Source organism: Rana temporaria, chromosome 12 (genome assembly GCF_905171775.1).
Source record: "Rana temporaria chromosome 12, aRanTem1.1, whole genome shotgun sequence".
NCBI classification, from domain to species: domain Eukaryota; kingdom Metazoa; phylum Chordata; class Amphibia; order Anura; family Ranidae; genus Rana; species Rana temporaria.
Window position 1 is genome coordinate 15925887 of NC_053500.1, and position 26568 is coordinate 15952454.

Below are 26568 nucleotides of genomic sequence, written 5' to 3' on the forward strand. Positions count from 1 at the left end.
TAAATACATATAAGAGCGCTCTTTTACCTGCCACCCAGTCCTTGAGATTTACACTGCTCTGCCACAATGCACAGCCATGTCTGTCGGGGGGTGACACTTAGAGGTCTTGTCCCTCCCCCAACCTGTGATTTAGGGTGCCCCGGAGTGCCCACATTTTGCAGGTCCGTCCCAGGTCCCGGGCACCTTCATTCCAGGACAATACAGTGTCCCTGAATGAAGCTGACACAGCCACACCCCCCCCTCTATCTGTTGCCCAGAATGTCTGGAGAGGCACAATCCCCGCCCCCTGCTTGTGATTGGAGAAATCATAAATCCCGCCTCTTGTGTCCAATCGAAGCAGCGGTGGAACAAGGTAAAATGGGTCTCGGCCAGTCAGGACAAGTGCTGTCAGTGAGTAAAGTGGCGACGCGGCTGCCTTTTTTGGGGGCGTGATCAGTTCTTCTGGGTAGAGCGCGCATCCGCTGCCCCTGCTATGCTGTGATTCATTGCAGCACAAGCTGATTTTTGGGAAGGGGTCCCTGAATGGCCGTTTGGGAATGTGGTCACCCTACTGTGATTGGACAGTCAAAGGAAAATCAGCAGACTGATGAGCTCAGCACTTTGCTCCCTCCTTCTACCAGCAAGCTTTTTCGCAGCATATGAGCGCTGCAGCATTCCTGATTGGCTGCTTGTGCTGCTTCTCAATCCCTTGCTCCGAGCTCTGCTGTTCAGAGCACTGCAACTTAGGGACAGACACTGTTTGGATTTAGAAACAACATTTATGATGCATGGATGAATACAGAGCTGCATTGATTGGTGTGTGTTTATATGTGCCTGGAGTTCAAAGCCAACTTCTGCATTGTGATTCTACCGCCGAAAATGTGAATTCTATTATAAAATCTGCTGAAATATCTCTTTTCAGATGAATGTAGACCATGATGATAACAGGACACGCACACGATCCAAAATCAGAGGTAAGATCCCCCGTAATTTTATTTCTCTGTTAGATTATCCCTCCAGGGGCACAATTGGGGGGGGGGGGGGGTCCTTAGACACATAATGCTCATACATCTTGGGGGGGCAAAATTTGGGGGGGTCCTTAGACACATAATGCTCATACATCTTGGGGAAGGGGCACAATTTGGCATGTTTGCCCTAGGCTCTAGAAGACCTTGTCCCGGCACTGGGTAGATGGGACAGTTATCATGTATGGCATGCCTCCAATGTAACTCCTTTGGAAAGCTGTTGGGTTTGGTTCTGCTTTGAGTGAAATGTATGTTTCAGTTGGAGGGCCCCTTTAAATGACAATTTTTCAGGCAATGTCTAGAAAACTCGGCAACCATGCTAAACGTCAGAACCTTCAGAGCCTTTGTTTAGTTTGCTTCTTATGTGTCTTTTATAAAAATCCAATGCAACCAAATTAAAAGCTTCTGGGAGGGACTACAGCTTCTCCTCCCATGATTCTTTGCTGTGCAGTCTGAGGCTACAGTGAGCTGAAAGCAAGAGCAGTGCTGGAACCAGTGAACACACCAAGCTGCATTCTGCCTGCTGGATTGTATTCAGGGCCAATCAGAAGACAAGGATACCAGGTTGCACCACCCATGAGGATCTATCCAGCACTTTAGGTAATACCCAGGCAGGAAAGAATTAGATCCCCTGTTTTAGAAAGTGATCCCTTTTATAGAAAATCGTCCACATAGTGTTCCTTCCCGGTGGAAAAAGTCAAGGCTTTAGAAACGGTCCATCTTACATAGCTTGCCCCCCCCCCCCCCCCGAGTGGCCCTTTAAGTCATCTCTCATTAAATCCATTCACAAATATAGTCAAACACAGATTCTCATTAGTCCTGTGTGAAAGCCTTTAATTACGTACAAGGATTCACGTCCAGAGCATAGACAGCAGAGAGCGCGAGGGTCCCAGGGGGGGCCGGTGGTAAGCGATGCGAGGGCACACACACGCTGAGGACATGGTGTTCAGATTCTGGCTGATGTCTTTTATTTCTGAAGGGCCCTTAGTCTGTGACCACGAGAACACGGGCAGAGATTTCCACCCTCTGTAGTACACTGAGAAGGATCCTGCACTGTACAGGATAACTAGAAAATGAGAACATTTGAAGGAATCCTCTGCCGCTAAGATTTTATTTACTGATTCACAACCAAAAAGTATTGATTGTTCTGTTTTATTTCCCTGTGTGATGTATCAGTAAAGTCATTGGCTGCTTCTGCCACCTCTTGTATTGGCCCTACTGATGACATCACACTCAACTCTTCACCTGGCTCCGCCCCCCACCCAGGAAACAATTTACTGCTTCTGCCGTTGTAAATGTGTGTATATTGTTTGTGCTTTTTTTGCAGTTATCCCAGTTATCCCAGTTGAACTTATTGGACAGGACTTGAGGTAAGAAGTGAATTCTTAGAAGGGTTATGATGAGATACAATAATTTTCTAGTGAATGAATAGGCTGCATTTTTAGTGATGTCACTAGTCTCTAGTGAATGGATAGGCTGTATTCTCAGTGATGTCACTAGTCTCTAGTGAATGGATAGGCTGCATTACCAGTGATGTCACCGGTTTCTAGTGAATGGATAGGCTGCATTCTCAGTGATGTCACCGGTCTCTAGTGAATGGATAGGCTGTATTCTCAGTGATGTCACCGGTTTCTAGTGAATGGATAGGCTGCATTCTCAGTGATGTCACCGGTCTCTAGTGAATGGATAGGCTGCATTCTCAGTAATGTCACTAGTCTCTAGTGAATGGATAGGCTGCATTCCCAGTGATGTCACCGGTTTCTAGTGAATGGATAGGCTTCATTCTCAGTGATGTCACTGGTCTCTAATGAAAGGATACGCTGCATTCTCAGTGATGTCATCGGTCTCTAGTAAATGCATAGGCTAGATTCTCAGTGATGTCACCGTGTTCTACTCGATGGATAGGCTAGAGTCTCAATGATGTCACTGGTCTCTATTGAATGGATAGGCTAGAGTCTCAATGATGTCACTGGTCTCTATTGAATGGATAGGCTAGAGTCTCAATGATGTCACTGGTTCTACTCAATAGATCGGCTGCATTGTCTGTGATGTCAGCAGCCTCTAATGATTTTTTTTTTTATTCTTAAAAAAAGTAGAATTCCTACTCGCTAGATTTGAGAAGAACGCAGCAATTAAAAATGAAGTAAGAGAAGCGCCTTGAGCCTCTTCTCCCCCTCGCTATCATCCTCCACACATCCGATGTCAAATAGCATTCGTTAATTATTTCTTCATGCAGTCGCCGAGTTAATGTCGGCTCGGAAGGTGTCTTCGTCTGTAGTTGCACATACAAATCTTTAATTAAGCATAGCCATAAAACCGTAATGAAGCACTCAATTAATTAAAGTAGGTGAAGTGTTTCATCTGTTTTGGAGAAACGTGGAGGCCGGGTCACATGGTTCACCAGAACGCAATCCAAACGAGCAGCACAACATTACGCTGAAAAGAAAACCAGAAGTGGTTCATTTCTGCTTCCAAGCAATAAAACTTTATGCTTTGTTCTTCTGTTTTCTGTAGCTGTCCAACCCCAGGCTGTATTGGCTCAGGACACATCAGAACAAAGTACGCACGACACAGAAGGTAAGGCGACGCTATGTATAAAGCCCATGTATAATATATATATTTTTTAATTCCCATATTTCATGTAGAGATGTGTTGGTGCACCCTCTAGTGGCCATCTGGATATTATACAATGCAATCAGCATCCCTGCTGAATGACTGCTGTAAGAAAACCAGTGAAAGGATATGCAGCTCCGGTTGTGTGATGTTTTGACACTCAGTGTTTGTCGCTAAGCAGGAAGCCCCACATGAAATCACTATACAATATATTTAGTATTTATCAGGGTCTTCTGTTGTCATTGCAGTTTACAGAATTGCCCCCTGGCCCGGAAACGCAAGTTGGAAGACGCAGAGGCTGAGGAGCTCCTATCATTAAAGAGGAAGTCTCATCCTCTCAAACTGGCCATGGATGAGGGCTACAACATGGACAGCGACGTCAGCGAGGAAACAGAAGTGAAAGATGAAGAATCAGGAACAGAAGACTCGGAAGGGACAATAGTAGAAACGGAAGAGGAATCTGAAAGCACTGAACCCAAAGAGATTGCAAGCCCTGAACCCAGAGAAGGTGCGTCTTTATCTTACACCTGTCTATGACTAATAAAGTGTGAGTTCATCTAAAACCAAGATTTCAAGTACATTTAGACCAGTGGTTCTCAACCTTACTAGTGCCGTGACCCCTTGATAAATATTTCCCAAGTTGTGGGGACCCCCAATAATAATAAAAAAATCGTAGTGTGGGTTGTCAGCACCCAAGGTAAGACAAGTAGTTTGCACCCCTAACTCACGGATATTTAGCGCTCCCCGAGTCTCTTCCACCCGTACAGTATTAAAACCCCTTGTGGTACATTTTACCATGTACCACTCTCTCTCTTTGTTCTCCTTTCTTTCCCTTTTATCTCTCTCTATCCTAATTTCTTGTCCTCCATCCCTCTCTAGCCGCCTTTCTTGTTCTTTCTCTCCTTTTTCTTTGTTGCTCCCCTTCTCTTCCTCTCCCTTCCATGTATTCTCATTTTTTATTCCTTTTCTTACTCCCTATTGGGGGGGGGGGGGGGGGGAGTGGCAGTACTGGTGGGAAGTTGGGATGAGTGGCAGTGCTGGCGGGGAGTTGGGATCAGTGGCAGCACTGGGGGGAGTTCTGATCAGCCAACTTAGGTGCTCTTGATCAAGGTCATCTGCTAATCTGAGTAGTGGGGACTTTTAATGGCAACTGTAATCACAGGTAGTGTTATTCACTGTGTCTCTGGCTTCACTTTGTCTCTGACTTTGCGGTGTCTCGCAGCGGTGACACCTATGCCGAAATCAGGAGATGGGATCTCCTCCAGCCCCTCCCTCTTCACATTCCATACCACTCAGCTGACCTCTAGCCTCTGCCCCCCAGCCATGCCATGAACTTAATGGGCGCCTGCGAAGAGGCTGAGTAGGTGGCTTCGGGCTCCAGGGATAGTCCTGCTGGGTGGCCGCGTGAAGCCTGGGAGAGCGGTGCGAGCTTCAGGAACAGCTAAGGATTTGGGGACCCCTGGCAAATTGTCATTCGACCCCCAAGGGGGTCCCGACCCCCAGGTTGAGAACCACTGATTTAGATGCTGCTCAGCAGGGCAGGACTTAGGGGGGTGGTGGGGCCCCTGGGCTTGAGTGTAGATTGAAGGGGCCCCCTGGAGTCGAGAAGTGAGGGGATCGAAGTTGTTTAGCGAGGGGGGGTGCCGCTGACCGACGACCGATTCATAGTGGTTGAGCGGGGGGGTTCGATCTAAGTTGTTGTTGAGCGGGGGGGCAATCAAAATTGTTGAGCGGGGGTGGAGGGTGCTACCGCTGGACGGACTTCTTGCCTCTGCATCCACAACTGCATGGCTCTTCCTGCTTCCTCCTCCCGGGGCCCCCTAGGGCTTGAGCCCAGTCAAGCCCAAAGGTAAGTCCGGCCCTGCTGCTCAGTATTTTGAGCAAGACACTGGCTTCTAGTGCATCGGTGTTCCAAACTCCACCCACATTCCATGGCTGTTTTGATAAATTTTTCTTTAATTGTATCTTATTGGAATGCAGAAGAAAAATATATAAGAAACCATTGGGTATGACAACCCACCAGAACCCACCCATAGCTAAAATGTTACTTTTGGATAAACTAACCCTTTAATACATTGGTCAAGTGAATTCCTAAAGTGGCGGTAAACCCTTACATCAGGGGTAGGCAACCTCGGCCCTCCAGCTGTGGTAAAACTTTAAAGCTTCCTTTAGCCTAGTACAAAGCAAAAAGCTTGAAAGCTAAATACTTATACCTAATTTCCTCTGCTGGTATACATTTGCATATATTCGTTAATGGCATTAGTAATTTGTTTACATGACCTATTATTTAGGCTGATTGAAGTTTTAATGTGCGCTCCAGATTTCTGTTTGTAAAATTTCAGTTGTAGAGGTGTCAAACAAAAATCTTCCAAATGGGTCTCTCTAGTGGAAACATCATCGTTGTAATTTTGGTGTTTATCCATTACCTCGTCTTTTTTTTTGTTGCTTCTCCGTGACATTGCTAATCAGGCTTTTGTTCCAGCTGTGCTTTTGAACTGCATAATTACAAGATCTGAACATTTCAGGCGGTAATTGCAGACGTGAGAAAGATAACCTATTTTCGTTTTTTCTCTTTTTTTGCTGCAGCTGAAAACTCTTCCACGAAAGAGACCTATGAAGATCGACCATCGAACAATGAGACGCCCACAAAAGCCACTTACAGCAGTTATCATGAAATCATTGCCAATTCCCTCTTAAATCTGGGCCAAATTGCAAAAGAGACCTTGGTGTCAGAGGGCCACTTGCCAGAAAGTGAATTGGAAACCCCCAAACTCATCTCCAGGGTGGTGCAAATTGTCCAGCCGGAGGTGGAAGAAGCAGCGGTGGAGGAAGTGTGCGACAAAGAGATCATCATTCAGACAGAAGATGCAGAAGAAATCATTGAAGTGGCAAGCGAACGAAGCAGCGAATCATGTCTGGAGCCTCGAGAGGACACCAACTCAGAGGAAATATGCAAGAAAGACATCATGGACGACGAGGATGAAGATGAAGATGAAGATGATGATGACCTTGACGATGATGATGATGATGACTTAGATGATGATGAAGAAGAAGAAGAACATACATCGGAAATGATGACCCATGATCCCCCCCGTGCTTCTCAGGCCTCCCCAAAAATTCACTGTGAAGAACAGTTCAGCCCAAAACCTGAATACTCGGTCACTGTGGAAGTCAGGTCGGATGATGATAAGGATGATGATAGCCACTCCCAAAAATCAGCAGTGACCGACGAGTCCGAAATGTACGACATGATGACTCGGGGGAACCTGGGGCTTCTGGAGCAGGCAATAGCTCTGAAGGCCGAGCAAGTTAAAGTTGTCCGGGAACCGAGCAGGGTGTCGACGGACGGCATTAAAAGCTTTCAAACCGACGATAAGCAAAATAGATCAATCGATACCATGAGAAAAAACTTTTATGGTAATTCAGTTTCTTTGTTATCTACTGCTAAATATACCATATTGGATGGTCAGTATGGTACCCATAGCTAGTTATTAGGATAACTGAGGCTATGAAAATGTAAGCACAGTATTTATATCATCTTAACAAGCAGTAAATGAGCTTTCAAACAAACTCTCACTGAACCGTAGCTGCAGACAATATGCAGTAGTTTAAAAAAGATTAATTTAAGTCTCTCAGCAGCTCAGCTCCCCCTGCTTCTCCTCTTAGTCGTGCCTCTTAGCAGCTCAGCTCCCCCTACTTCTCCTCTTGGTAATGACTTTCAGCAGGTCAGCTCCGCCTGCTTCTCCTATTAGTAGTGACTCTAAGCAGCTCAGTTCCCCTGCCTCTCCTCTTAGTAGTGCCTCTCAGCAGCTCAGCTCCCCCTGCTTCTCTTCTTAGTAATGACTCTAAGCAGCTCAGTTCCTCCTGCTTCTCATTTTAGTAGTGACTCTCAGCAACTCAGCTCCCCCTGCTTCTAATCTCAGCAGTGACTTTCAGCAGCTCAGCTCCCCCTGCTTCTCCTCTTAGTAGTGCCTCTCAGCAGCTCAGCTCCCCCTGCTTCTCCTCTTGGTAATGACTCTCAGCAGCTCAGCTCCCCCTGCTTCTCCTCTTAGTAGTGCCTCTCAGCAGCTCAGCTCCCCCTGCTTCTCTTCTTAGTAATGACTCTAAGAAGCTCAGCTCCCCCTGCTTCTCCTCTTAGCAGTGACTTTCAGCAGTTAAGCTCCCCCTGCTTCTCTTCTTAGTAATGACTCTCAGCAGCTCAGCTACTCCTCCCAGCTGTGTCTCAGCAATTTGGCTCCCCTTGCTCCCCCCTCCCAACAATGACTCAGAAGCTCAGCTCCCCATGCTTCCCATCCCAGCAGTGACTCAGTCGCTTTGCTTTCCCCTTCCCATCCCAGCAGTGACTCAGCAGCCTTCTAATTCCTAATGTAACACAAAGAAGAAGTTCTGAGCAGGGTGGACTGAGCTGCTGATAGAAGGACTTGTGCTCTGATGTTCCAGAATGAGTCGCTCCACATTGCTTGCAGCTACAGAGGTTAATGAGGGCTTGTTTTAAAGCTCATTGACAGCGTGTTAATAATTTGTATATCTATGAATATCCATAGCCTATCAGAGCAGAACTAAACTCTCTCAATCAAATATTTGAAACATATTTTTCAGTCGCCTCCTGGTTTCTGGCCTAACCATAAATGAGGTCATGCACCATGAGTCTCCATGGGCATTTTTATCCTTTTTTCTGGAGGAGGGGCGGAGGGGTTTTCTCAGTTTAAGGACAGATGGATTCCAGGAAGTAAATGTTACATGAACCATCTGATGGCTGTGGCTAAAAATGCTAGGGAGGTATTCTTCAAAGCGATTTCTCAACAAAATTAAACATGAAGACGTGGATGGATGGGTGAGTTTGCTTTGAATAATAAAAATGAATTAAATAGCGTTTTAAGTTTGTGATGCTCAAGTGCAGTTTCACTTTAAGTAGGCCTTCATATTATTAATTTATGTCTTTTAAACCAGCCTGGAGTTCATCTTTAAATAATCAGCAAATGCTGCCGTGGTTCTGACTCTGCAAAAACATGTTATGAAGTCTTATTTTTTTATCTGGTGAAGGAAACGTACTTTCCGAAATAACGGCGTAATGCACTTCAGTATAATGATCATTGTTCTGTTGCCAAGGGTGATTAAAACTTTTGCTTCCTAAGCAATTTACGAGCCTTTGATCCCTTCCGCGGCTTTCTCTCGCTTATCCGAGAGCTTCATGAACACAACGTGTAAAATAATCCCTCCGAGGCCGTCTGATGGTTTACCGGAAACAGATCCTCCAAACCGAGAGGGAAAAACAATCTTCGCCATCGATCCTCGTGTCGTTTTTAGCTGATGTGTTATTTTTTTTATTTTTTTTGCATTTTGTATCACTTTTCTCAAAAAAGCACCCTGCTACTTTGGGAGCATTTTTTTTTTTTCATCAAAATGACAAGCCTGTGATACTAGGATATTTCCTTTTTTTTTACCACCAGCTTGACCACAAACCTTAAGCCACTTTTGGCCAATAAGAATTTTTTCATCCTTGTAGATTTAAAAAAAATTAGAAAAATTGATAAGCTAAAAGTTTGCTCTTTTACCACCAGCTTGACCACAAACCTCTGTCATGTGTCCTCTATTAAAGGATAACTAAAGCCAAAACTTAATTTAGGTTTATATAGTGTGGTGAGAGCTTAGAACCTCTGTCAGGTTCTTGTTGTTATTTGTATCCTTGTTAGATAGATTTTCGCTCTCTTTTTTGTACTGATCACCATTTTCACTAGGAATGCGAGGAAAATTCCAACGTTTAGAGTTGTCCTCAACAGGGCTTTTTTTCAGGGGGAACGAGGTGGAGCGCAATTCCGGCACCTCTAACGCTGAATTTATCTAAAGTCAAGGGGTGGTGGGGTGTGCTGGGGGGTCTACTGGTTGCTGGGGATGCAATGTCACTGGGTGGGGGTGTGGATCTATTGTTGTAGGGGCATTTATCCTTGACCGGGAGGTCTATTGTTGCTGGGAAGGTCTTATGTTGCTGTTAGGCCTTATGTTGCTGAGAGGAATCTACTGTTGAAGGAATGGTTCTATTGTTGCTGGCTGCTGGATGGTCTATTGATGCTGGCTGCTGGGAGATCTATTGTTGCTGGGGTAGATCTATTGTTACTGGGGGTATTTTGTTTCTGGGGGGGGTTATTTTTACTAGGCATCCTATTGTTGCTGGGGAGGGGGCGGTATTTTGTTACAGGAGGGTCTATTGTTGTTGTTATTGGTTTCCTCCTTGTTGGCATTTACAAGTTCCATACAAATTACTTAGCAGGAAAAAAATTAATGGTTCTATATTCTCTACAATGGACAGTACTGGGAGGTGGGTAAAGGGTAGAGCCAAGGGAAGGTGCTTGGAGGTGGGTCGGGGACAGAGACAAGGGGTGACTGGGAAAGGGGGAGTACCTGCACCTATTCTCAAAGAAAAAAAGCCCTGGTCGCCAATAGAATAGGAATAGAGGGTGCATTGTCCAATGGGGACACCTACCTAAGAGAAGATTTTACTCTTTTTGAAAAGATATCCCTTCATGTTCTCTTATTTCTCCAGGACAGGAAGGTGAGAGGAAATCTCTCCCAATCATGCTAAAGGTTTTAAACCCTCCATACTCTCTCCACCACGTTGGAATATTTAGAAATCTTGGTGAGGTCTGCTTTAATATCACTCTAATAAAATTTTTGCTTTTGTTTCTCAGATGCAGCAAGACCTGAAAAGCGAGAGATCAAATGCCCTACTCCAGGTTGTGATGGCACTGGCCATGTCACCGGCCTTTATCCCCACCACAGGAGCCTCTCAGGATGTCCCCACAAAGACAGAATCCCTCCAGAGAGTAAGAATACTTTTTGTTCCTCAAACTGGTTCACGTTAAGTTGTCAAAGAAGTGTGTTTGCTGCCCTTATTGTCAAGGATGGAGATATGGGGTGTACAGATTTCTCATTGTCCTTTTACTATTATACAGTTCTGGCCATGCATGAGAATGTATTAAAGTGTCCAACGCCCGGATGTACAGGACAGGGTCACGTGAACAGCAACCGCAACACACACCGAAGGTAACTGCGCTGGTGACTAGATAGCAATTAATTTTAATTTGTTTTTTTCCATTGGACGTTCCTTGTGAAATAACTGATCTTTACCTAATAGGCTATCATTGTATTATTTAGAACCTTCAGCCCATTAACTTCCACAGTAAAGCTCACAGGTATATAAGGACCAAGCCCTTATCTTAGATCAATGGTCTCCAGACTGTGGCCCTGGACCAGATGCAGCCCTCTGCTTGCTTTTATCGGGCCCTTGGGGCACTATTATCATCCACCGATACCAACATGGTTCATAATTCCCTCCACTGACACCAATAAAGTGGCAGAATTCCTCCCAATGACACTAATAATGTGGCCAAATGACAACAATGATGGGGCACAATTCCTCCCAATGACACCAATAATTGGCGCTATTCTTCCCACTGACACCAAAGATGGGGCGTTGTTTATTCCCACTAATGGCAGGATCATTTCTACTATCAATCCAGCCCTGCCCCCCCCCCCAAAGTATGAAGGACAGTAAACTGTTTAGAAAGTATAGAGACCCTTATCTTAGATCATTCATGAGCTGTTTTTTTCTCACAAAAAAAAAATCGGTGCTTATAAATCAATGGCAAGCCCCCTAAATGGCAAGCGTTTCCTGAAGAATCTTATTTAGGGACTATTTTTGTATCCTTGTTGTAGAACTTGCTATTAGCTTCTATGAGGGTATTATTAAGACTGTTAGGCCTCGTACACACGATAGGATAGCCAGAGGACAACGGTCTGAAGGACCGTTTTCATCGGTCAAAACCGATCATGTGTGTGGGCCCCATAGGTTATTTAACCTTCGGTTAAAAAAATAGGAACTTGCTTTAAAATGTAATCAATGGACGCCTAACCGATAGGTCAAAACCGATCGTTAGTATGCAAAAGCTCAGAATCAAGTCGACGCATGCTTGGAAGCATTGAACTTCAGACCGTTGTCCTCTGGCTATCCTATCGTGTGTACGAGGCCTTAGTAAAATTTTATACCTATCATATCCTTCTACTTGAGCACAAAGAACAAATACATTTTGTTGAGCCTTGTACCCTTTTAAATATTTAATGAAGCAAATTGGAAACTGCAGATCATGTGAATCGCAGGTCTTGATAGCATTTTTTTTTTTTTTTTTCCTTTCAGTTTATCTGGATGTCCTATCGCTGCAGCTGAAAAGTTGGCTCGGTCCCATGAGAAGCAACCACAGCCCGGAGATCTCACCAAAAATAACACAAATTCCGACAGGATACTCAGGTTAGATAATGCCGAGTGGCCTACATATAGATTACAGACTTATCTAAAACTGTGGGGTGGTAAAGGGAAATTGGGGCAATGCTGCAAAGGTTTATAGGTAGCCTAGCTGCTAATACCTTACATTTTCCACCCAGGCATTGTTGTAATACATCTGTATGCAAATTGTTTGTAATACAGAAGAGGTATTCCTCACCACGCCCGCGGCAGGCTCCTTGATGTCTTTCACATACGTAAAGCCTGCTATAAAAAGGGTTCAAGCATAACTAAATGCAAAACTTTTTTTTAGATTTGCATAAAGTGGAGAGGGATTAGAACCCCTGTCAGTTTACGTTGCTGTGTGTGCCCCCGTTAAGGAGATTCACCCTCTCTATTTGTTCTGTTTACCATTACCATTGAAAGTAAAAGAAAGTTCCAAATTTTGGGTTGTCCCCAGAAAAGTAATAGAGGGGAAATCTTCCAATGGGGACACTAGTTCTGGTGACCGGGGTCCAAAGGAATTCTCTTAAATTGCAGGGTTTTCCTCTCACTTCCTGTTTGGCTATGGGACAGGAAGTGAAGGGAACTCTCCACAATGGGATACAGATGGTGAAAAAAAGTCTTACAGGGGTTGTAAACCTCCCTTACTATATCCAAAATGAAAAAAATTAAGTTTTGCCTATAGTTCTAGTTTAATACTTAAAATTTCCTCACAGCCACTTGTTAAGTTCTTATTTGCCTTGGAAATGATTAACCTAATTATTAACTACTCATAGAGAGAGCAAGTTACACAGTTGAGATTCGGGAAATAGACTTGCCCACCAAATCAACCACATCTGGGACATTTGGGTTCTGATGGACACAGAGGCTCCTTGAAAAAAAATAATTGCTTGCTTGTACCCAACAGGCCCATGTGCTTCGTGAAGCAGCTGGAGATCCCCCAGTACGGCAGCTACAGACCCAATATGGTTCCTTCAACGCCAAGAGCCAATCTAGCCAAGGAACTGGAAAAGTACTCCAAGGTTACCTTCGATTATGCAAGTTTCGACGCTCAGGTTTTCGGCAAACGCCTGATTGCCCCAAAGATTCTGACAAGTGAAAACTCACCCAAAGCCTTCAAATGTAAGTAAAAGACACCAAGCCATAATGGAAACCGAACTTTAGACCTCTGCACCAAACAATGCTATTTGCTTGTGAATTCTACCACAGAATTAACAAAATATTTTTACAGGCTTTTTTTTAATCTCTCTGGTGTGCTAAAAAAAATGCATAGGATAAGGGGGTCATTGTCTACAGTTCTGCACATAACCTGGTAAACTTTAACAGAGTCGCGCTACTGCGCTACTGCAACTTGAGTGAATACACCAAATAAAGAGGGATCCAATAAAGTCCTTTAGATGATATGATGATAAGTGTTATTAGTCCATAACACGTTCTTCCTCCATCTTAGAGTGTATAGTGTACAATGAGAACCGCCACCACATTGGATGAAATGCCTGCTTTCCGGCTCTCATAGACCTCTTATCACAGGAGGATAAAAGCACTTGTGGCTATAAACCCAGCCAAGGCCTCTAAGCATCATCTGTCGGTCCTCCTGTGGCATACACCTCAATCATCCGGGTAGTATGGTCATTAAAAGTACCCAAAGATATAAAGGCTCCACATAGCTGGCAAACTGTTTTAAGCTGCAAGTTTTGGATTGCTTTGATGTAAAGGCAATTTAACATCTTTACATAAAGTTTTTTTAAGGATTTTATGCTATGAGGAGCCTTTATATTTTTGGGTCCATCTCCATTTTCTTGATCTATTGTGGTGGCGGTTCTCCTTGTACACTATACACTCTAAGGTGGTGGAAGGAGGTGTTATGGACTAAGAACACTTATCATCATATCATCTAAAGCAGTGGTTCTCAACCCTGTCCTCAAGTACCCCCAACAGGCCATGTTTTGGGAATTTCCCTTAGATAAAATAGCTGTCGAAAATACCAAGCCATTGACTTTGAGTCATTGAGAACCACTGGTCTAAAGGACTTTATTGGATCACTGATCAGTGAATTTGATTATTAGCGCAGTTTTTTCTCTTTTATAGATTTGGGCACATAAACTTCCTCCAGCCTAATGTTTATATTACGGGTACACTTAACCACACTGGTCATGGCCATATCCAGAATAAGTCCTTTCCCTAACACCCACCAGCTTGCAGAGCAAACATTTTCACTGCAAGCCTAATTTCAACTTTTTTAGCTCATTCAGAAACAGCAATGAAAAATAATCTTTTGATTTTAGAATGCATAAGTACTTGTATTAAAGTTTCTATTAAATTTATTTGATGTGTAGTCTGAGAAGGTGGTGGCTGTCCGCATTTGAAAGCATTGTTCACCATGCTGAAGCTGTAGAAAAAATGTTTTAAGAATGTCGGCGGCCTCAAGAGTCCTTAGTGTTCATAACTAATCCGACTTTCCAAGAGCCTTATGTAATCCTGCCACAGATGCTCAGCAAGGAGGCTGCACACAGGCCTGGTTGTTGCAACACAGTGGAACGCCCTCTTCTGCTGCCAAGGCTGAACATGCACACGGCACAGCGGCAACATTGGCGGCTAGCCAAATATGCCTGTGCTGCTGATAGCTCGCTTTAGCCCCAATATAAAAGTCATTTTTGCTCCATAGGAAAATATAATTCTCTGGTGTAATAGGTTCCGCTCATTGCACTAATAGCAGAGAAGGTCTCGAGGTAACTCCACAAAATGAAGTCATGCAAAGCAAACAGAGACTCCTCTCTGTGCAGTCAGTTATTTAAATATGCAAGTTGACCTTTAAAGTAGAAACCATGGCAAAATCATAATCTAGGACAGTGGTTCTCATCCCTGTCCTCAAGTACCCCCAACAGGCCAAGTTTGCAGGTTTTCCTTTATCTTGCACAGGTGCTTTAAATCAAAGTCAATGGCTTGGTGTTTTGTACAGCTATTATCTAAGAGAAATTCCCAAAACATGGCCTGTTGGGGGTACTTAAGAACCACTGATCTCGGATACAGGGGAGGGCTGGCAGCCTTAAGCCTGGGGGACAAGTCCAGTCAAGTGGCCCATTGAACCACCGAATGAGCTCATCATCCATGGCCCACCTGTTTTTTTTTAATGCAGCCTCACCAGTGCCCATCAGTGCAGCCAACTCCAGCTCCCATCAATGCAGCCTGATCATTGGGCAGGTTACATGGGGTGTATGGGGGGGGGATGTGGGGGGGTTCAGCTAGGGGTGTCAGAGTCTCTGACCTCAGTGATCTCAGCTCAGCAGGTCCTTGCAGGCCATGGCCTCCTGGGGGGGGGTAATGGTCCTGGGGTCAAGTTGCAGCCAGCCCTGCAGCCCTGACTCTCTGGCACACACTGCCTCTGCCTGCTTCCAAGAATCTGGTCCCAGGGAGTTGTAGTTTCCACTGCGCTGCTCTGTTTTCCACCCACCGGGAGCTTGAGCGTGGACTAAAACTCCCAGAATGCAACAGCCCGGCTTCCTAGTGCAGAATAAAAAAGAAAATGGTAGAGGGCAGCGGATGCGGGCCATTTTGAACATAAGTTAGAACGGCCTGGGAGGCAATTGGCACCCTGCCCCTCGGCCCAGCCCTCTCCTGCTCGGATACCAATTATAAGTTCCATACACATGTCCTACCTTAGTTTAATATAACTGTAACTATCCTCTAAAAACAAGGTTGATAACCTCCCACTGAAATCTTGGTAAGAATTCTTCCTCATTTAATGGGTGACTAAGTCTGGCCACAGACGGGTTCAGCAGGAGCCAGCCAACATACGGACCATGTATAGGCAGGCTGAATTTACCCTAATTGATAGGAACAACCAGCCTTGCCAGATTTTACATGTGATTATTGCAATAATCACTGAGTTTTGCCGACGGGGACACTTCCCCCGTCCCATCTCCGGGAGAATACAATGGCCTCTCTGGTTGCAGGAAAGAAATTCACTCTTTTTTTTTGGCTTTCTCAAGTATGGCCACCGAGGCCCTGTGCAGGCCATACACAGAGCGATTTTATTTTCTGCAAACACTGGTTTCAGGGGAAAAAAATGATGCTAAGCTGATGTTGTACCTTATGTTGGGCCTCTGGGTCTTGAATGCTAACTTGTGTTTTCATTTTTTGCAGCTAAACCATATCCAAAGGCCTCATCCCCCAACCACAGCCCATCCAGCAGTTATGTTAAAAGCACTTCCTCTTCCTCCTCTGGTTTTGACTACACCCACGACGCAGAGGCTGCTCACATGGCGGCAACAGCTATCTTGAATCTTTCCACCCGGTGCTGGGAGATGCCAGAGAACCTTAGCACGAAACAGCAGGACCTGCCAAACAAAGTGAGTTCAGTTCTAAAAGATTAGGTGTTCTTGACAAGCATTGGTTAAAAATGTCTATTCAGATAAATGGTACTCCCCCCCAGCTCTGTCATTTCCATTACTGGCGACATGGAGAAGGTTATATACAGCATGCCTGAAATCCAGGGGATTAATCCTCATCTTTAGAGAAATACCACCTAGGTTAGGCAAATCCATGTTTGATCAATTCTAGGACAACCAATGAAAATGTGAGATTTTTTTTGGCTGGGATAAAACACGTAGTCAAAAAATCTAAGCCAAGCTCCAAATCTTGTAGTCAACTTTAGTTAAAAAAATGTATAATATTAATAAACTGTTTAAATTATCATACAAATATATATTTGAAATCAATTTTTTTTTTGGGCAAACACATGGTGTGGGAAGACTTTTGCCAGTCACAGGCTCACAGTGCCACACCCCCTCCAGCCTGTGTCTTAGAATAAGAGGGAGGTAAAACCTCCATCAATCAAAATGTAATCCCACCCCCATTGTGTTTAGCTGGTTAGTGGGCATTTAGGAGGAGGAAGGGAGGTGGCTGTCATTTACCACGGTGTATACGCCCACATGTGTGACTCTGTAGTCACAAAGGCTTCTCACATGTGATAGGGAGGAAATGCTCAGGGTAGAAAATAAACTGAAAACTGAGCTTGTGCACTAGCTGCCAACACTGCTCCACAAAATCCCCAATTGCAGTGGGGACATGGGCAGAAGGAGGAGACAGAGAGCAACAGGATCAACCAGTTTTTTTTGCAGAATACAGAAAAAGAATTCCATAGTGACTGAGTGAGTATGAACAGCATGTAATACACCATTTATTGATAGTTTTAATGATATGGGTTTAATGACACTTTAAGTAAAAATGTATATTAAGTAGACGCTGAGATATAGGCAGCTAAAGGTTTAGCCAAAGTCGATTATGCCACTATCTTCTCCAACCTTGCAAACATCCCCCATTAGTCGGTTAGGCCCCCCTATCACATTAAGAGAAAAGGTAGGCCTGGGATGCAGAAGAGGTGAAAGCCAAACTAAACTTTATCAAAGTCAAGACTTGCATGTGACTTTACTTTTTTTAAATTTTAACATGTAATTTTCACTGAAGAAGCTAATACATTCATGATGTGCTCAGTTTGAATAATCCAGGTTGGTGACTGGGTCAGTTTTTAAAAAAAAAAAACTTTTTTTAAAAGATATTTTTTTTTATTAAAAAAAAAAAAAAATAATTTTTAAAATAAAACTGACCAAAATCTTTTCACAAAGTGCTGCCCCTTCTGTACTGAAACTGGTCCTAAAGTTACAAGAGCACTTTAAATATGATTTCAGTTGTTTATAGTCATTGATAGAAGGTCATTTCATGCTCTTTCCTTCCTGTTCTGGAGATGTTATCCAGTTACACCAGTACATTTTGATAATGGTTCAGTAAAGAAAAAGAAAAAAAAATGATCTGTCTGTGGTTGCAGTCAATGGACATTGAAGTTGATGAAAACGGCACTTTGGATCTAAGCATGAACAAACAACGGAAACGGGAGAGCGCATTCCCCAGTAGCAGCAGTTGCAGTAGCAGTCCCAGCATGAAATCCCCAGACCAGTCACAACGCCAAAACTGCACAAGTGCCACCAGCAGCAACATGACATCACCCCAGTCCAGCCAGACCTCCCGACAGGACGACTGGGATGGGCCCATCGACTACACCAAGCCAAATCGACAGCGGGAAGAAGAGCCAGAAGAAGTAGGTTGCGGAGGACATGTTCCTTCAAACCCTGTCTGGTGATGCAGAGATTCTAATTAATGTAAAAAAGTAAAACTTAATTATGAAATCTTCCTTTAAAGTCCGAACCCGCCGGCGCCTCTTTTGCTTCATCAGAAGCCGATGATCAAGAGATGCAGGAGGAGAGCTTTGAAGAACGCAAATATCCTGGTGACGTCACGCTCAGCAACTTCAAACTAAAGTTTCTTTCCAAGGACAGCAAGAAAGAGATACTGACGTAAGTAAAACTGGACGGGACTTGGCTAAGTAAACTGTGTATGGGTCAATAGCTTAGTCTGGGAGCCAGAAAAGTGGGTTCTGAGTAAATCCGTGGGGAAATCCATGAGACTTTTCTGTAGTTATGACCTCCCATACGTGTGTTAGCACGACCAGGTAAGTGGACAAAAGGAGTGCCCTGAGTTGTCTAGGATGCTTTTTTTTAATAAATTAGACATAGCCAAAGTTAATTGAAGAACACCAAGAAGACGGGCTTCGATCTGTTGACTGCTACACAATTATAGGCTGTAGGATATTGTATTTTTGCATTTGTGGAAAACTGCTCTAGACTACAAAATGGTGCACAAAAAAGTGTCCTATGTTCTAGCCTAGAGGTCCATTGTCAAGGTAATTCAGCTCCTTTTTTCCCCTCAAGAAATATAAAGGGTCCCCTGTTTTGCCTAGACGTACCCCTGCATTAAAGAATACCCTTCACCCGCACAGGGCTGAGAAAGACATATTGCAGGCTCAACAAATGCTCACAAGAATTCAGCCTAACACTTGTCGTGGATATAAGGCTGTATGCAGAGCACACATCTCCTGTCTCTAATAATAAGCACACATTTCATCTAATGCTATAATGCATCTTACCAATCATTCGACCTCCCATTCATCCCTAAATAACAGACACGACCATACCTTCGTCCTCATCTCAGCATCACTCCTTTTGGGAGCAGTGAGCCTGGCTCTTTTATTTGTAAAAGAAAAAAAGATTTCACAAACAGGAAGTGATTGCTCCAGTAGCCAATCACTTCCTCAGAGGGAAGTGACATCACAGGATGTGACCGCCACACAGGAAATGACCATGTAAGGATTTGACATCACAGGATGTGACAATACAGGAAACCCTTCCAACAGGGTTAGTTAGATACAAACAACAAGAAAAATACAACAACCATTGAACACAGTTCCTGACGATGAGAGCTTCTCTGCAGGTGTACGCCCATGGCACCACAAACATGTTGATCAGACATACAGAGGTGACAAGAGCGCACATCCGCTAAACCGATAATGCGCTTGCGGAGCGAACACATCCCCTCAGACGATCGTCTGTGCATCGCACAGGGGCCCTTTCACCGGCAGACATATCCTCACTCCTCAAACACCTTTCTCCAACCTCAGAAAGTTTATCTCAACCAGCGTCAGTGTGCCCCAGTCAGCTCTTTAGAGCGGGCTGCGGGAGAACTAACACTGGGAGACACTATGACAATACATATTAAATACATCTTCATAAAATGTCCACAACACACTAGCAACATTGGCTGGATGGTTCATGCCCTTGTTTCATTAGCTGCTTACTTGTTGAGCAACTGCTGAGCCTTCTAAAATGTCAGCCTCCACCATGTGTAGGTGGCTGGGTACACTTTTAGTCTGGCAGAAGATGGCCCTCCCGTTGAACTCACTTGATACCAATTTTTTTCCAGATATTTTGCTTCTCAACGGGATTTTCGGCCAGTACGTGATGGGGGGTGCGCAAGTCCAAAAGGGGGAGACGCTGGAAAAAAGCCAGGAGCTCTCCTGAATGAGTAAGTTTTGCTTCAATCCTTAAAGTAGAATGATGTAGCTGTTGGGAGCCATGTATCAGTACAGCAAAAGCGCCATGAGAATGGGGATATTACAAAATTTGGCTTAATGGGTCAACCATTGCACTGATTAGTTTTCCACTGTAAAGCAGACTAGTCATCTGCCAAGACTTTTATAGCTTCTTTTGCTGTGTTGATACATACTCTAGGAAATGTGTAAATTGCAATGCTACTTGGATAGTGAAATTGTAATGTTTAATGGTTCATGACTCGTCTTAAAAGGTCCTGAGAACAGGTAAAACAGGTTTAGTAGAAGTTTGGTGGGAGACGATTCGCGATTTTCAGTCTGTTACAGCGTGACAAATGTGCTATCTCCGTTACGAACGCTAGTTTTACCAGACTGAGCGCTTCCGTCCCGTACTTGATTCAGAGCATGCATGGAATTTTGTGCGTCGGAATTTACGAGAACAGATTTTGTTGTCGAAAAATTTGAGGTTCAGCTCTCAAATTTTTGTTGTCGGAAATTCTTACAGCAAATGTGCGATGGAGTCTACACACGGACGGAATTTCCGACAACAAGCTCCCATCGAACATTTGTTGTCGGAAATTCCGACCGTGTGTACGCGGCATAAGGGTTTTAAGTCTTAGCTCATTTGGGATCACATGACCCCTTAATTTAATTATTTTTTATGTGCAGTAGATTGGCAATTGATATTTTTATACACATACACAGGTCAAAAATTTACGAACTTCAGAGTAGCATGCAGTCATTCCATCTTGAATAAAATAGCTACAATTCTTGAATATAAAATATAGTTATAGACCTTTGATAAAGGATCTAGCTTTGTTTGGCCCCAGGCTCTGCATTTGTAATTTTTAAGGCATAGTGTGCCATTGTGTTTCCCTCACTCTATCTATAACATCGATGTTGTACACCGGACTTGTTACCATGAAATTAGATATACAACTGTATCGCCCTTCTCAAAGTTATAATCCTGCCTACCCCATCCAAACGGCATGCCCTAGACTCCGGCTTAGGTTACGTGAGGTCTTTGCAGGACCCCGCTATTTCATCCCTTCCCCGTCCAGGCTGCGTGTTTTGTTGAAACTCCATTGTGTGAAATAACGTGTTAGAAAATAGATAAGATGATTATCTGCCTGGCTAGATTTCCTGGAACATAGCAGACTTCCGAAAACCAATGAGACTTTAATTTTAGGAGCCCAGGTAACCCTAGAACGTTTAACTCCGCAGAGGGAGTAATTTGAGTTTTTTATTCCACGGGCGCCACCTGCTTCGACCTCCCTGCCAGAATAGCCTGTAGTTTTTTATTTCTCCTTTTCTCTGGATCATGTTGCTTCATGTGTTGGAGGTTGAGGATTGTCCACAACATTGCGTGTGGTTTTCCGTGTTGTCTTTGATGTTCATTGTGACGTGTGTATTAAATGCTCCAGCCTACCTTATACAGTTTTTTTTTTTTTTAGCTGAGGCTGATTAATTAAAACCAGAGAAATTAACGTGAGCAGAAAATTTGACTTTAGTTTTATTGAAAACCTAAACAGCAATTCTGATTGGTTTCTCTGGGGCAGGGTTCCTTAACCAGGGATCCATTGAACCCTATCATTGATCTCCAAACTATGGCCCTCCACCTGTTGCGGAACTACACGTCCCATGAGGCATTGTAAAACTCTGATATTCACAGACATGACTAGGCATGATGGGAATTGTAGTTCCTGAACAACTGGAGTGCCGTAGTTTGGAGACTTGCTGTAGAGGTTCCAAGGGGTTCCTTAAGCAATCAACAATTTCTGCCTCTCAGATAAGTTAGAGGCATTGTTGGGTCTTCTTTATATACAGATCTGATTTTAAACAACGTAGACCAGGGTTTCCCAACCAGGGTTCCATGGAGCCTTAGGGTTCCGCCAGAGGTTTCTAGGGGTTCTTTGAGCAATCAGCAATTTTTGCCTCTCAGATAAGTTGGAGGCATTGTTGGGTCTTCTTTATATACAGATCTGCTTTTAAACAGCGTAGACCAGGGATTCCCAACCAGGGTTCCATGGAGCCTTAGGGTTCCGCCAAAGATTTCTAGGGGTTCTTTGAGCAATCAACAGTTTCTGCCTCTCAGATAAGTTTCCACTGACGCCATGGATCTTTTAGGTATCTGTTAAGCCTCGTACACACGACCGAGGAACTTGACGAGCGAAACACATCGTTTTCCTCGTCGAGTTCCTTGTTAGGCTGTCGAGGAACTCGACAAGCCAATTTTCTCCATTCCCATCAAGGAAATAGAGAACATGCTCTCTTTTTGGCTCACCGAGTTTCTCGACAGTTTCCTCAACGAAAATGTACACACGACCGGTTTCCTCTGCAAAAAAATGTCTCCCAGCAAGTTTCTTGCTGGTTTTAGCTGAGAAACTCGGTCGTGTGTACGAGGCCTAAGGAGAGAATTCTTCCCACTGACCATCACCCTAATCCAGTGTTTCTCAACTACAGTCCTCAAGGCGCCCCAACAGGTCATGTTTTCAGGCTCTCCATTATTTTGCACAGGTGATTTGATCAGTTTCACTGCCTTAGTAATTTGCACAGCTGTTTCATCAGAGGGAAATCCTGAAAACATGACCTGTTGGGGTGCCTTGAGGACTGGAGTTGAGAAACACTGCCCTAATCTATCATAAGTTGTAGATATACAAAGGTTCTTCAAAAGGTTTCTGCACTTTTTCAACCCTATTACAAATATAAAAGTGCGGAAAGTTTTTGAAGACCCCTTGTAGTAATTTTTAGTAGGGGTTGCCTGAGACCAGTAAGTTTCTTTTTAAGGGTTCCCTTGTTTCGAAAAGGTTGAGAAAGGCTACTCCGGGCTAACAAGCTTCCTTCTATTGCTTATTGACTTTTGTGTGCTATAAATTGGTGGCAGTATCTAGATTCTTTTAATATCGATAAGGTTTTTCAAACAATATGGTCCAGGCAGCACCAAGAAAACACATATAAGTAGATATAATGGCATTACATACAGCAGTGGTCTTCAAACTGCGGCCCAGGGGCCAGATGTGGGCCATTGCTTTGTTTTTTCGGACCTTGGGGCACTTTTATCAACTGATACCAACAATGGAGCATAATCCCCCCTCATTGACATCAATGAAGAGGCACAATTCCTCCCAGTGACACCAACGATGAGACACAATTCCTCAAAATGGCACCAACAACGGGGTCCAATGACATCAATGATGGGGTACAATACCTCCCACTGACACCAACGATAAGATACAATTCCTCCCAGTGACACCAACGATGAGACACAAATCCTCCCAGTGACACCAACGATGAGACACAATTTCTCCCAATGGCACCAACAACGGGGCTCAATGACATCAATGATGGGGCACAATACCTCCCACTGACACCAATGATGGGGTGCAATTACTCACACTGAAAGAAACGATGGGGCATTATTTTTTTCCACTGACATTGGGATCTTTTCTACTTCCAATGGCCACAGTCCAGGCCCGCCTAAAGTCTGAAAGACGGTAAACTGGCCCTTTGCTTAGAAAGTTTGGAGACCTCTGACATACAAAATTAACTGTTTACCGAAAACAGAGAATTTGCCAGTCACAAGACGAAAATATGGGAACTAGCTTTGATATTCTTCCTTTGAAGAACATGCTACAATGCCCCCCTGGCATTTTTAGACCCTTGGCAGGTGGTCCTATGCCAAGCATCCCTGAAACAATAAACAACGCTGAAAATGCTAAAAACCACTGAAAATGCTAAAAAAAAACGCTAAACAACGAATGGATCAATTCATACCTAGTGGCCAGAGGGCATTGTAGCATGTCTGGTCAGTTGTTTTCTATGGCTATTCAGGCCCTGCTAGTAGAGTGGTTAAGCCACAGGCAGAATGCTGAAATAAAAATAAATTGAACAGAATATCTGCTGGGTAATCAATGGATTCTGGCCAAAACATTCAGCTGCTTTCCATCAGATATCAATTCATTCTTTTCATTCTCTTTGGAATACACCCCTGCGATATAAAAACTCCCTCTAATTAGTTATTTGTAATCCGGGGCTTTTAGCGAGGCACGTCGCCCATCCCTCATTTTTCTAGTGCCAGCTTGTTGCTACAGGCGGTCTCGGGCTAAATGAGCCTTTTCTCTCCGTGGTTCACCTACAAACCTCTGGCACAAAGGAAATTGATGCCCGTATTACACATGCAGATGCTTCATTTTCCCATTCGGTAAATGACAGCTGTTCTCTGATTGGTAGCTGCAGGCCATGCAGATCCAGATTTTTTTAGGCCTTCTAGTCATGTAACCATTGATTGACACTTTGCCAAGGTCTGTGTGATGCCAATTCTGTAACCAGGCTCTAATACCGTCTTCTCTCCCCACAGTTGCCCAACCCCGGGATGTGATGGCAGTGGGCATATCACAGGGAACTATGCCTCCCACCGCAGGTTAGTGGTCTCTGCAATGCTCTTCTCTGCTTTGGCTTGCAGGCTGTTTAGTACTATCCCGCATTCTCCTTTTTTTTTTGTTTTGCTTATCCGGATTTCTATCTGTTCTCTTTCAGCCTTTCTGGTTGTCCTCTTGCTGACAAGAGTCTCAGAAATCTCATGGCTGCCCATTCTGCTGATCTCAAGTATGTTTGCACTGAGATATGTCTGCACTTGCTGCTGCTGAAACTCCCGCTGCCTCTGCCTGTCCTTTTCCCCCCTGCTCTTGTATCCTCCTGCTTCATGCCAAAATCTGCTTAGATTCACCCAATTTGATCTCATCTGTCAATTGTACAAAACAATCAAATGGGGATGGTGGGAAATATAAGAAAACGCCCCTGCAAACGCCATCCAAATGAGGTCACTTGTTGTAGTCAAGCAAAGGATCCCTTTACTGTGCAAAAGTCACCATTTTCTAAGCGACGTATAGTCATGGTACGCTGACAGCTGATTGACGTTTTACACTGTATTACCAAAAGCATTGGGACGCCTGCCTTTACACGCACATGAACTTAACGGCATCCCAGTCTTAGTCCGTAGGGTTCAATATTGAGTTGGCCCCGCCCTTTGCAGCTATAACAGCTTCAACTCTTCTGGGAAGACCGTCCACAAGGTTTAGGAGTGTCTATGGGAATGTTTGACCGTTCTTCCAGAAGCGCATTTGTGGGGTCAGGCACTAATGTTGGATGAGAAGGTCTGGCTTGCAGTCTCCACTCTAAGGCCCCTTCCACACAAGGCGGAGTCTGTGACGGAGTCCGCCTCCTGTGGAAGGGGCCTTAGAGTGGAGACTGCAAGCCAGACCTTCTCATCCAACATTAGTGCCTGACCCCACAAATGGGCTTCTGGAAGATCGGTCAAACATTCCCATAGACACTCCTAAATCTTATGGACAGCCTTCCCAGAAGAGTTGAAGCTGTTATAGTGTGTATAGACAGGTGTTCCAATACTTTCGGTAATATAGTGTACCTCAATTAATTTACTAACTTTCCCTACAATCCACATAAAAAACTGTCATGGTAAAAGAAAAACAGTATAGAGCAGAGGTCTCCAAACTTTCTAAACCAAAGGGACAGTTTACTGTCCTTGGGACTTCAGGGGGGCCGGACTGTGGCCATTTTAAGTAGAAATTGTTCTGGCGTCAGTGGGAGGAAACAGTGCATCTTTGGCATTAGGGGTAGGAATAGTGCCCCATTGTTGGTGTCAGTGGGAGGAATAGTGCCCCATCATTGTGTCAGTGGGAGGAATAGTGCCTCATCGTTGGTGTCACTGGGAGGAATAGTGCTCCATCATTGTGTCAGAGGGAGGAATAGTGCTCCATCGTTGTGTCAGAGGGAGGAATAGTGCTCCATCATTGTGTCAGAGTGAGGAATAGTGCTCCATCATTGTGTCAGAGGGAGGAATAGTGCTCCATCATTGTGTCAGAGGGAGGAATAGTGCTCCATCATTGTGTCAGAGGGAGGAATAGTGCTCCATCATTGTGTCAGAGGGAGGAATAGTGCTCCATCATTGTGTCAGAGGGAGGAATAGTGCTCCATCATTGTGTCAGAGGGAGGAATAGTGCTCCATCATTGTGTCAGAGGGAGGAATAGTGCTCCATGTTTGGTGTCAGTGGAAGGAATAGTGCCCCATGATTGGTGTCAGTGAGAGGAATAGTGCCCAATCATTGGTGCAATTGGGAGAAATTGTGCCCTGTTGTCCAGAACTCTCTAAGCAAACTGTCCTTCACACTTTAGGGGGGTTGAACTGTGGCCATTAGAAGTAGAAACTGCCATGGCATCAGTGGGAGGAAACAGTGCATCTTTTAGGGGTAGGAATAGTGCACCTTCATTGACATCATTCGGAGGAATAGTGCCCCATCATTGGTGTCCATCAGAGAAATAGTGCCCCATCATTGGTGTCAATCGGAGGAATAGTTCTCCATCATTGGTGTCCATCGGAGGAATAGTGCTCCATCATTGGTGTCCATCGGAGGAATAGTGCTCCATCATTGGTGCCCATCGGAGGAATAGTGCTCCATCATTGGTGTCCATCGGAGGAATAGTGCTGCATCATTGGTGTCCATCGGAGGAATAGTGCTCCATCATTGGTGTCCATTGGAGGAATAGTGCTGCATCATTGGTGTCAATCGGAGGAATAATGCCCCATCATTGGTGTCCATTGGAGCAATAGTGCTTCATCATTGGTGTCCATCAGAGAAATTGTGCCCAATTATTGGTGTCAATTAGAGGAATAGTGCTCCATCATTGGTGTCCATTGGAGGAATAGTGCTCCATCA

At 44.3% G+C, this 26568-nt stretch overlaps 1 protein-coding gene across 4 annotated transcripts in view; it reads left to right on the forward strand.

Annotated features, from left to right (window-relative positions):
- Positions 1-26568, forward strand: part of MYT1 (myelin transcription factor 1) — a 96723-nt gene that overhangs the window by 47262 nt on the left and 22893 nt on the right. For 2 of the 4 annotated variants that reach the window (XM_040331877.1, XM_040331879.1), the window contains exons 3-17: positions 902-953; positions 2332-2374; positions 3519-3581; positions 3866-4125; positions 6204-7034; positions 10304-10438; positions 10568-10658; positions 11809-11919; positions 12803-13017; positions 16039-16244; positions 17720-17989; positions 18091-18245; positions 19708-19809; positions 24192-24254; positions 24371-24439. In XM_040331877.1, the coding sequence (XP_040187811.1) occupies positions 902-953; positions 2332-2374; positions 3519-3581; positions 3866-4125; positions 6204-7034; positions 10304-10438; positions 10568-10658; positions 11809-11919; positions 12803-13017; positions 16039-16244; positions 17720-17989; positions 18091-18245; positions 19708-19809; positions 24192-24254; positions 24371-24439 (2666 nt within the window). The remainder of the gene's footprint in view (positions 1-901; positions 954-2331; positions 2375-3518; positions 3582-3865; positions 4126-6203; positions 7035-10303; positions 10439-10567; positions 10659-11808; positions 11920-12802; positions 13018-16038; positions 16245-17719; positions 17990-18090; positions 18246-19707; positions 19810-24191; positions 24255-24370; positions 24440-26568) is intronic. The other 2 variants (XM_040331878.1, XM_040331881.1) reach the window with 2 other exon arrangements.